We start from the raw sequence: 12780 nt of genomic DNA, 5'->3' as shown, positions 1-12780 counted from the left end.
CTCTCTCAGGGAGGAGTGATAGGGAATGGCAAAGGACACACTGACAAAGGAGATTAATCAGAACTGGCTTTGACAAGCACTGTGGCAATGGGACAATTAAAACAGACTTTCGGGGGGGGGGAAGAACGAACTGGAGGGTAGAGAAAATAGTGCAACAATGAATGAACGGAAACCCAAAATCTCTGTAAATGTTCATTAAAATTTAATTTAAAAAAAAGGCTACCACACACTCTAAACAAGCCCCCCCCCCAAACTGATACAGTATCAATGGATTTCCTGAAGCCAGAAAGTCTGATGGGACTTTCTAACACAGAATTTAAAAGGACAATAATTGAATATTTTCATTAGGTGAAAGTTAAACTTGAAGAATTACAGGATACTGCAAGCAAAAACCAAGAGGAGCTTAAAAAAAAAATCTAAAACAAATGAGGCCTTAGAGGTGCTAGAAAAACAAGAAACCATGATCCAAAATATGAGGTCCAATGTTTCAGATGCTGTCAACATGATGGAGGGACACATAAATAGAATTGAAGAGATAGAACACAGAACCAGTGAAATAGAAGATAGAATTGTCACCAGTGATCTGCTAGAACAAAAAACACAATCAAAAAGGAAGGAAGGAAAAAAGAAAACATAAGAAAAATGTGGGACAACACCATCAAGAGAAGTTACATGTGCATAATAAGAATCCCCAAACAGAAAAAAAGTAAATGCACTGAAAAAGTTGTGGAAGAATTACTAGAAGAAAACTTCCCAGGTATAATAATGAAGAACGAGAGAATATATATTCAAGAAGCTGAGCAAATACCACATAGAACTGACCCCAAAAGAAAAACACCAAGGCATATCATAGTCAAATTTGCCAGAACCAAAGGTAAGGAGAGAATTCTGAAAGCAGGGAGGAAAAAACAAAGAGTAACCTGTAAGGGAGAGTAGATAAGACTAATGCTGATTTCTCAGCAGAAACCATGTGAGCAAGAAGACAGTGGAATGATATATACCGAACACTCAACACAACTGTCAACCAAGAATACCGTACCCAACAAAATTGTCCATCAAATATGAAAGAGATCAAGATATGCCCCCCAAAAAAACACAATCTAAGGGAGTTTGTGAAAACAAGACCAGGATTGCAGGAAACACTGAGAGATGCCCTTCTTACAGAGGTGCCACAGAAAGCAGGATGAACCAAAGTAATTAGCAACAATACCAAAAAGAAATCAACAAAATTACAGCAATAAAACCTTGTCTCTCAATAATCACACTGACTATGAATGGTTTAAATGCACTACTGAAGAGAAAAAGAGTAGCAGATTGAATAAAAAGGTTAAAAGATTATGTTACTAGGTTTTCCAATAGCCCCAAAAACTGTTATACAACTAATTTCAAATATACTTTTCCTGAAATAATCTTTCTTACAATGAGGAGGTTTATATTACTAAGGGAGGATGAAAAAAAATCTATGTAGAGTTGAAGAATTCTGGCCAAAGCACAAACTCTTTTGTGTTAGTTTAAGTGAACCATTCTGCTTCATTCAAGCTTAGAATGCTCAGTAAGGAAATACCATGAAGATTGTCTTTACAGGTGCAGTGGCAGAGCAGAACTTGTAAAGTATAAACAAATACAAAAGCTCAGGTGAAAAAAGATCAGACAAATATAAGACCTATACAGCATAAACAATACTGAAGTTATTCAAATATACTAATTAGCTCTGAGTCAGAACTGACTCAACACAGTCTTGAGGGGTAGGGAGAGAATACAGAAAAGGCGTGGGAGCAGCAACCCTCTAACAACAAACATACCTGGGTTTCAGATTTTTGTTTCAAGATATTATTTTCCAGTAAAAGAAATGGCTCCAGAAATCAGAAATGGCTGGCTACTTCTAAAACTAAGGCAGCAAAGTATGACTCTACAACATACTTCCAAAACTGGAGCAGCAAAGTATCACTCTATAATACCATATTATGACAAAAATATAGGGGGAAAAGTTTAAAAAGTAATAGACAGTTGAGTATCAAAGTAAGTAATGGTGATGTGGAGGCAGAATATCAAACTAAACCACTCCAGGTGACACTGAGCAGAGCAGAAAAACCACAGTTTTCAAGGTTGAAAGTAGACTAAAATAGGGCCATTTCTTCAAGGTGCTGCTGACTGGATTTTAAACCACCTTTACTGTTTGCCATGCAGGAACTCGAGAGGCAGAGTACTGACTATAAAGAACAGAAATGAGGCAACAGATCAAATGATAGAATTCTTTACAATGATATATTTATCGCATATATTGTAGTTAAAAATCATAAATGGCAATTATACATATGGACGTTCCTGATGGACTACGTAAGAATCTGAATGACAGTATGTGTAGTATCAATGGAGAAGCTCAATTATCAGTAATCAAAACAAGACCAGTGCCTGATTATGGAAGAGATTACCACTTGCTCAGCTGCAAGTTCAAAATGAAGGTGAAGAAAATTAAAGCAAGTCCACAACAATCAAAATATGGCCTTGAATCTATCTCACCTAAATTTAAAAGGCATCACAGAAACAAATTCAATGCACTTAACACACTAATGACTGAAAACAGGATGAGTTGTGAAATGACAAAGACATAATCAATAAAGAAAGCAGAAAGTCATTACAAAGCCTGGAAAAATGAAAAGACCAAAATGCTAGAAGAGAGTCTGAAACTTGCATAGGATGTAGAAAACCCAAAACAAAGGGATAAAATGCTGAAACAGAGAACTAAACAGAATATTTCAAAGTGCAGTTCAAGAAGACAAGTTTCTTGCCACTAGGTTACCAGAGCTCCCTGAAATGCTGGAGTCAGTTAGAAAGCCAAAGGGGTTTTCCCTCTCCCCCTGCCCAATTCCTTCAGAGCAGCTTGAACTTTTTTGTTTATTACAATTGATTCTTGATCATATGCTACTTCCTAAAATAGTAATAGTAGAGCATAAAGGAGGTAAAGATAAGTAAACTTCACAGTCGTGATCAAACACTTTGAGGAACAGGTCACTGAACCTGAAAGCTAAAAGACTGTAACTTTAGGGAATCACAAAGTAAACTGACAGAACACAGTTCACAGAGAAAACGTTCTATATTCTATTTGATAAGTAATAATCATTGAGATCTTAAAAGCTTTTAAGTGATATTTCAACTATCTTAGAACATCAGGAGACCTAGCAACAGAACTTCTAAACCACAAATATGTGCAGAAGGCTATAATACAAGGCTCATTTCTGCTGTCTACAAACGGGATCTCCAGAATTTAAGGAAGCACACAGCTATAAGATTGAAAGAGTTTATGCCCAAGATGTAAATGAATTCCATTTAGACAAAAGATGGGTTCATGTATACATAAAGCAAAAATAAAAAAAAAAAAAAACAAAAAACAAACAAAAAACCATACTATGACAGCTGGCTGAAAGATAATCTGAGGAAAGGTACCTGACATCCATGGAAAACAGTACCATGGTTCACGATAAAATCCAAAGCACTCTTCCTGTAAAGACCACTGGAAAGAGAAACCATGTGAAGTTTTATTCCTCAAGGATTTATAGTTATTGAAAAGAAATGTGTTTGGAAACGGGCAGGAGGATGCATGTAAACAGCTCTTAGTCACCCTTTAAACTTGGACTGAACTTACTCCCATGGCTGAACACTTAGCCAAACAGACAGGTCTATAAAGTGAACAATTATCATCAGGAGGTGTAAAATCTTTAGGACAATCAACCACATGAGATCCAAAGGTCAGCATTTGCCCAAAAACAAAATTCAGAAGGCAGGAAAGACTGATGAATAAAAACAAAAAAAAATATATGGTTAGAGGAAGTACAATGTGTGCTACCACTTTATGGGAAGTAGGAATTGTAATCAGCATCATCAAATGTACACTAATTGTTACATAGTACACTACATTGCTCTACAAACTTGTGCTCAAATCATAAAAAAGTGTTTATTTAAAAAAACACCAGTGGATACAGCTTAATTAAACTTGCCCAATCAGTCACAAAATACTGATTAGCCCATCAACAAACGAATGGATAGAGAAGCTGTGGTATATTTACACAACGGAATACTATGCTGCATTGAAAAACAAGGAACTCATGCAATATTATTCAAAATGGTTGACTCTGGAGAACATTATGCTGAGTGAAGTCACAAAAGGACAAATATTGCATGATGCCACTGTTGTAAAACAGGACTGACCTTGGGTTGGGGAGAGACTGAGTAAGATGGGTTCAATAATGTATACTGCACTGAAACAGGAGGGAGAAAACTGTTTAAAAGAGATAAGTGATTAGGTATTTCTGTCATGACAGGAGTCTAGAGCGATGGCTACATGGTGGAGTGGATCTGGGGGAGGGTTTGTAAAACAATGAAAGAATTTTTCTTTGACTTTTCCAAGAGGTTAGTGTTCTGGGGGGATGCCTTGGGAGGGGAGAAATGTGCAACAATGAATGAATGGAAATCCAAAGCCTCTGTAAATTTTTACTGACATTCATAACAAATTTAAAAAATAAATAAGTTAGAGGAACAATGTGATAAAGAAAACAGTGAGAAAGAGAAAAGTCATACCACAAAAAGCTGCTTTACACATGGAGAGATGCATGAAGAGTCCATTTGGGGGAATCGTCCGGAGAGTGGACTCGTCAGAAAAAAGGTGAACTAGAAGACCCTGGGAGTGCCGACAAGATGGCGGACGGGGAGCTGAACGTGGATAGTCTCATCACCCGATTGCTGGAGGAACTCTACTATGCTTAGTGGTAAAAAGATGCACTACAGCCGGCGGGGCCGGGGAGCTGCGGCCCCGGCCGAGAGCTGCATCACTACTGACCTGCCCTCGGGTTGACTCAGGCAATTCTGGTAAATCACCACCTGTAGCAGAATCATCACCTGTACTAGCCACCCCAGAGGAAATCGTTGAGATGCAAAGGAAAAATGAGCTGAAACTCAAGATAAAGGAAGAACATCTTGCTGTTTTGCAGTTTGAAGGCTGCAGCACTTCCATGATACATCTTCAAGGATATGAGCATGTACGGCAGGGCACGGTTGATGGCAGTGCATCTAAATTCCAGGGTCGATCTCCATAATAGTCTATTTGTTTCCCACTGCCAAAGGGGCCCTTTAGAGTAGTGAGAGAAGACCTTCACCCTGAAATCCACAGCGGTCCCATTTCGGCAGGAAGTAGCTAAGAGAATGCGCCATCCCCTTTTCCTTATGAATCAGGGTGAAGTCTCTCTCAGGGAGGAGAGATAGGGAATGGCAAGGGACACACTGACAAGGGAGATTGATCAGAACTGGCTTTGGCGGGCACTGTGGCAATTGGACAATAAAAACAGACATGGGGGGGGGAGGAACGGACTGGGGAGGAGGGTGGAGAAAGTGGTGCAACAATGAATGAATGAAAACCCAAAATCTCTGTAAATGTTCATTAAAACTAGTAAGAAAAAAAAATAAGTTAGAGTAAGGATGGCAATGGATTTATAACTGCTCATGCTAATAACATTATATCGTGGCATGGAGGAGGAATAGTGGAACTGTGCTCACATTTATAATATTCTTCTTACCAAAACCATTTATGGAAAATAGGAACTGCACTGGAACATGTATCTCTGGATTGGAAATTATCATATTGTTAATATTTCTAGCCTTCAGCTTAAAAGATTATATTGTTCAGCAAGAAGTAGCTAAGAGAATATGCCATCCCCTTTTCCTTATGAATCAGGGTGAAGTCTCTCTCAGGGAGGAGTGATAGGGAATGGCAAAGGACATACTGACAAAGGAGATTAATCACAAAACTGGCTTTGACAGGCACTGTGACAATGCGACAATTAAAACAGACTTTCAAGGGGGAAAAATAAAGAGGAATGAACTGGGGGGGAGGGTAGAGAAAATAGAGCAACAATGAATGAATGGAAACCCAAAAATCTCTGAAAATGTTCATTAAAATTAATAATAAAAAAATACTGATTAGGAGGATCAAACACCACTGAAGTTAAAAAAAATATATGAAAATAAGAGTAGTGGCAAATTCACCACAAATACTTAAATGTGGGCTAATTCTAGCAAAAAGTGGAAAAAATATTGTAAAGAATACCTTAAAAATTATTATTAAAATGTCTACTGACTTCCTGGAATTTTTAAATACTCACTTGTAGCAGGTAGGAAGTGCCTGGATCTAGAGAGCTTATAGCTTCATTCTGCAGTGTGTTCTGCTGTGTAACTGCATCTTCTTCTTTCCGCTCTTTTTGCCCTGCTTCATCATCTTCATATTCATCTAGGCACTGGAAGAGAGAATAATTTCCATATGTAATTAATAAAATATTAACAGAAGGAAGATAAAACTGGTAGCAATAAAAAAAACTATTTGAGCATTAAAACTAATTTACACCATAAAAGTGCTCCTTCAGGCAATATGTAGAATTTCTATAAATAATTTTCAATTCACCAAAAAAAAAGTCAAAGAAGTTAAACTATCTACTTTTAAAACTTGTGTCTCCACACTGTAATACTGCCGAAATACCTTTTCTCTCAAATTTAACTTCCAGCACCAGGGTTTTAATAAAAGGGGTATAACTCCTCACTTACTCACCAAGTTAACAGAATAAGAAGCTCTGATGCTGTAATGGATTAAGCACTAGTTTGGTAGCAAAGGCTGGCAGTTCAAATTTACCTGCCACTGAAAAAACTGAAGCAGTTTGGTCTATAAACATTTACAGTCTTTGGAAACCCTGTGTGGCAGAGCCTGACTGTGCACTTTTTTTTAAAAAGGTACTTTGTTGAAGGTGAATTAAGAGCTTTTGTATTGTTGTGTGCTATTGAGTCAGAACCAACCCATACCTGGTTTAAAAGGCGGTTAACCATACGAAAGAAAACTGCCCATCCTTCTCTTGTGGACCAGCTGGTGACCTCAAACTGCAAGCCTTTGGAATTGCAGCACAGCTTCTTGCCACTAGGTCATCAGAGTTCCCCAAAGAGAGACATTATAGAGATGAAAGTTGTAATTCCGAAAGCAAGTGGTTCAAATCCACTAGCTCCTCCACAGGAGAAGGATGTGCAATCTCTTCCCATGCCTCTGAAAACACACTGGAGGGTCAGCTATGGGTCAATTCAGACTCAATGGTACACAGCAATAACATAAGAGAAGATTATTGTTCTTGTGTACCGTTGAGTTGGAAATGTCCCATAGCTGACCTTCTGGCAGGTTTTCTGGCAAGTTAATTGCATGGGAGGAGAGTGTCATCCTTCTCCCACATAGCAGCTAGTGGGATTTGAACCGCAGACCTTTAGAATTGCAATGCAGCTTCTTGCTACTAGGCCACCAGAGCTCTAAGAGGATACTGAGGGCAGGTATAATGGAAGCAGGAGTGGCATCCACTTCCATAAACAGCTTGCCTCCAGAAACTCTATGAACCTGGACAAAGGATGAAAGTCACACAAGTGTAGAGGACTTTTGTTCATAATAAAAGTACTGGTGGTTCAATGGTGGAATTTTTGTCTTTCATACAGGAGATCCAGGTTTGATTCACAGTCAATGTGCCCCAAAAGCACAACATTACCCACCTGCCAGAGATTTGTGTGATGCTAAGGCACTGGGCTGACAGACTAACGAAAGAAAGGCCTGACAATCTATTCAAATCAGTCAATGAATAGCTCTAGGAATCACAAAGCTCCCATCTAGTGCACATGAGGAGCATCATCAGGAACCAGGAGCACACCCAGCAGCAGGTAACAAGACATACATACAAGGTAATTTCCTAACTAGGTAGTTTTTATCAGAATATGGGAAGAGTTTGTCATTTAAAGAATAAACAGTTTGTCAATATCACAAAAACATGGAAACAGCCCAAATGTCCAATTACAACTGAGTAAGACTGAAAAATTATGGTACACTGTGTTACAATGGAATACTATGCAGCACTGAGAAGCAACGATTTTGAAAAATATTACCAAACTTTGGAGAGAACAGAGAACATTATGCTGAATGAACTAACTCACTCTCCTAAGGACAAACAATACCTAAGGCCGTTATTGTAAAAATAGAAGAATAACTGGTAAAACATGTATGGGAACTCAAATGGGGAAGGGGTAGGAGCAGAGGGCTGAGGGTGGAAAGGGGGCAAAATCACAGGGTTGCAGAGTTGGGGGGGGTAGAAGGAAGGAAATGAGAAGGATCCAAGTGAAAACATAGGCACAGTCCAATGGTGATTAATTTTATAAAACATAATGCCATGAGAATGATTATATTAAACACAGTATGAATGAGGAATAGTGTGAAACAGAATTGTAAGAACTCTGTAAGCAAACCAGTAATTTTTTAATTTTAGATGAGTTACAGTTGTTTCAATAATGCAAAAAATAGTTTTCCCAAATAGCAACACCAGTTTAAAAACATAATTTTAAAAATAGCCACAAAAATTAAAGTGGGAGAGAGGGGACACCCAATTAAAGCTATAAAAATTAATGTCAATATTTTTATTGAATGCTATAAATTAAAACCTATCATTAAACTGGAAAACAACTCCTTATACTGTAAAACAATAGTGTGTTATCACATTCTAAGGAAAATATTATTTTATTCAAATAACATTTGAATAAACTTTTAACAAAATTTCTAATGGAATTAATTTGAAAGATCAGAGTGAAAGAAAGAAAGAAAGAAATATATATATATATAAAGAATCATTTTCTTAAAAGCCTTTTAAGTAGTGGAATTAATTCTGTAATTAATAATACTGAGATAAAGGGTGAACCAGTTAAGAAAACATAAGGGCTGACAGGTAAGGGAGTATGATCTGAAAAGACTAAAGAGTTATCTTATTTCTACTCTTTGAAAATACTGTCCCTCATTCTTCAGCAACCTGGACTTCAAAAACCTTCCACTACAGACTCCAAAGTCAGTAGCCTGGAGCTATAATTCCTATGTCAAAGAGATAATGACCATCTTCAGCAATGTTGTTAGGTGCCCTCAAGTTGAATATGACTCAACAGATCTGAACCCTATCCCAACCTGTGCCATCCTCACAATCTCTGACACATTTTTGCCCACTGCTGCAGTCACTATGCAAATCCATTTGGTTGAAGGTCTATTTCACCAACGCCCTCCACCTTCCTAGGCAAGATATCCCTCTATAAGCTAAGACTCCCCCAAAGAGACCATAACTGACATCCAAGCAGATATACGCACACCCATGTTTATCGCAGCTTTGTTCACAATAGCAAGGAGTTGGAAACCTAAGTGTCCATCAACAAACGAATGGATAGAGACACTGTGGTATATTCACACAATGGAATACTACGCTGCACTGAAACACAAGAAACTCGTGCAATATAATAACAGGTGACCCTGGAGGACATTATGCTGAGTGAAGTATCTCATTCACAAATACTGGATGACAAAGGACAAATACTGCATGGTGCCACTGTTGTAAAACAGGACTGACCTTGGGGTTGGAGAGAGACTGAGAAATATAAGTTCAATAATGTATACTGCATTGAATCAGATGAGGGAGAAAACTATTTAAAAGGGTTATGTAATTAGGTATTTTTGTCATTACAGGAGTTTAGAGAGAAGGCTACATGGTAGAGTGGACCTGGGGGAGGGATTGTAAAACAATGAAGAATTTTTCTTTTACTTTTCAAAGAGGGTAGTGTACTAGGGAGGAGGGCTGGGAGGGGAGAAAAGTGCAACAATCAATGAATGGAAATCCAAAGTCTTTAAACTTTTACTGAAATAATAAATTTAAATAAAACAAAAAATAATATATAGCCTCTCTGAGCTACCATGTCCAATGTATGTCAGCTGAAGCTTTACCATCTTTGCTTCCAAGAAGAGCTCTGGCTGCAGCTTCTCTAAGACATATTTGTTGTCTGACATTCCATGAGATAGTCAGTACTCTTCTCTAATATCATAGCTTAAAGGCATCAATTCTTCTGTGATCCTTATTCACTGTCTAGCTTTCAGATGCATAACAAGTGACTGAAAAGAGCATGGCCTGAATGAGTCATGGCAGTTTCAATCTTCATTCATCATGATGCCTACAGGTTCAGTGGTGAAAATTTTTGCTTTCTTGATGTAAACATTCAATCCACATTGAAGGCTGAGTCTTTGATGTTCTACAGCAAAGCTTCAAGTCCTGTGCTCTTTCAGCAAGTGAGGTTGTGTGATATGCACAACAAAGGTTACTGAGAAGTGTTTTTCTAATCATGACGCCATATTCTTCTTTGTAGAGTTTAGCTTCTGAAATAATTTGCTCAGCATACAAAATGAATAGGCATGAAAGACACAAATCTGACACTCCTTTCCTAATTTTAACCAGGTAGGGTTTCTGTGCTCTGTTGGCAAAAACAGCCTCTTGGTCTAGGTACAGGTTCTCGTGAGCACTGTAAATGTTCTGGGATTCTCATCCTTCTCAATGACAGCCATAACGTGTTATGATACACAGAGTCAAATGCTTTTGTATAGTCAATAAAGAAGAGACAATCTTCTGGTACTCTCTACTTTCAGCTAAGATCCAGCTGACATTAGCAGTGATATTCTTGGTGCCATGATCTCTTCTAAATTCAGCATGAACTTCTGGCAGTTCTCTGTGTACTGTTATAGCTGATTTCAAATGATCTTATATTGTCATATTTATGTTTTGAGACATGTTGTGAGGAAGGGCAAGTTCTTGGAAAAAAGACATCATGCTTAGAAAGGTGGAGGGTCAGAAAGAGATTTTCAACAAGGAAGATTTGACCCAGAGATGTTAAAATGGGCTTGAGCATGTTGGAGATCTTGAGAATGGTGTGGGCTCTGTGGTCACTATGAACCACAGATAACTTGATGGCATATAATCATAGTCTTTTTCTATTAACTTTTGCTACATTTACTCCGTTAGTAAACCTTAAGGAGCCCAATTTAAGAAAGAAAAAGCTCAATAAACGTGTGATAAATGAATGGATGAAACAAATCAGGAAAATGGACAGTGGCTCCTCAAGCGGAAAGTCTGAATGCTCTTTTGTCACGGAAACACCATTACTCAATGACCGGGACCCTATTCATCATACAGAGTGAGTATCTACTCCTGTGTTGAGTGTGTCTTACATCCCCAGCAGTTCTTAAAACAGGGATTAGTTGATAAATCAGAACTTCCCTCTAATGCTCTGCCAGCTGCCAGTGTAGTTCTTTTGGCCCCAAGTATCCTACAAATTCCTTAAGCTATCTTATGTAACTGGGATAAATACAACTAGAAGAACAATTTAGTAGAAATGAGGAGGAATGGGAAGAAAGCAAAAAAGAATTAAGAAACAAAGTAAAGACATGTTCTTTTTTTTTTTTATTTTTTTTTTCTATAATTATATTTTATTAATTTTCATAAACATTTACAGAGATTTTGGGCTTCCACTCATTCATTGTTGCACTAGTAAAGACATGTTCTATCTTGTCCTCTGCAAAGACAAATATTTTCCCAAGAACAAAGTTTATCTTTTAGGGTACAGGGATAAGAATGTGTGCCGGGGGGGTGGGGAGAAGAAAAATGTTTTTCCTTTCTAATTTCTTTCTCCAGGTTTTTATTTCTCTTGGGGTGGGAAGAGGGAGGAAATATAGAAAACACTGATTTTATAAGATAACAATAATAAGGAAATTAATTCCTTTCATAATTCATTTCTGGATAAATGCATATATATATAAAACAAGAAGTTTATCTGAGAACCAGATAAACAATTGTTTGAAATTCAAATACAAAATTAAAACCAAACGCAAAGTCTAACTTTATGAAATAGCATCTTTAAAAATAATAATGAGCACCACTCAAGTAGAGTGTAGGCATGTGCTTTGCCTTTTCCTAAGCTGTATTTTAATAGGTGTGTTTCAGTAAAATTCTATAAACAATAATGAGAAATAAAAAAATTATCACTGCTAATACTATACTACTATGTTTAAAAAACTAAAATAAGTTTTATAAAAATTATTCAGACTGTAGTTTGAGACATGAAAAGTAGAAAGAAAACAAAATGTAAATTAATTTCTTTTTTATTACCTAGAATTAAGCTCAAAGTAAAAAAAAAAAACAAAAAAACCAACTCAGAAAATTAAATCACATTAAAAAAACCGAGTTTATGTTAAAAATGGTACCTCCTCTAATAAAACCAAAGCTATGATTCAAACAGATGTATGCACATCCAGGTTTATAGGGGAATTATTCACAAGAGCAATGAGATGGAAGAAATCCAAGTGCCTATCAACAAATGGAATGAAAAAAATGCACTATATTCACATAACGTAATAATATACAACACTGAAAAACAATGAACTTGTAAAACATTACACAATATAGGAGAGCCTGGAGCACATTACGCTGACTGAAATTTCAGTCACAAAAGAATAAATATTGCTGTTATAAAATAGGACAGACACGGGGGAGCTGGGGAGAAAATGAGGGGAAAGTGGATAATAATGAACACTGCATTAGAACAGGTGAGATAAACTGAGAAGAATGCATGATTAGGCACTATACGTATGAGAATAATCTGGAAGAAAAGGTGTATTGTGGGGTGGGCTGGGAGAGGGGGAGTAGTTGTAGTTGCTGTTATGTGCCGTCGAGTCGCTTGCAACTCATAGCAACCCTATGTACAACAGCCCTAAACTCTGCTCTATCCTGTGCCAATCGCACTGCCTCTGACATGAACACACCCATCCCAATTACCCCAATCACTGAATCAATCCACCTCATAGAGGGCCTTACTCTCCTGCGCTGTCCCTCAACCCTACCAAGCATGATGTCCCCCTCCAAGTAC

At 37.5% G+C, this 12780-nt stretch overlaps 1 protein-coding gene across 1 annotated transcript in view; it reads right to left on the bottom strand.

Annotated features, from left to right (window-relative positions):
• The window catches only part of PAWR (PRKC, apoptosis, WT1, regulator), a 145011-nt gene that overhangs the window by 44970 nt on the left and 87261 nt on the right, over positions 1–12780 (bottom strand). The window contains exon 2 of the mRNA XM_006882548.1: positions 6153–6284. Within this exon, the coding sequence (XP_006882610.1) occupies positions 6153–6284 (132 nt within the window). The remainder of the gene's footprint in view (positions 1–6152; positions 6285–12780) is intronic.

Source organism: Elephantulus edwardii, unplaced genomic scaffold (genome assembly GCF_000299155.1).
Source record: "Elephantulus edwardii isolate Elephantulus edwardi_28Jun2011 unplaced genomic scaffold, EleEdw1.0 scaffold00021, whole genome shotgun sequence".
Taxonomy (NCBI): domain Eukaryota; kingdom Metazoa; phylum Chordata; class Mammalia; order Macroscelidea; family Macroscelididae; genus Elephantulus; species Elephantulus edwardii.
This window is presented reverse-complemented; position numbering and strand designations above follow the sequence as displayed.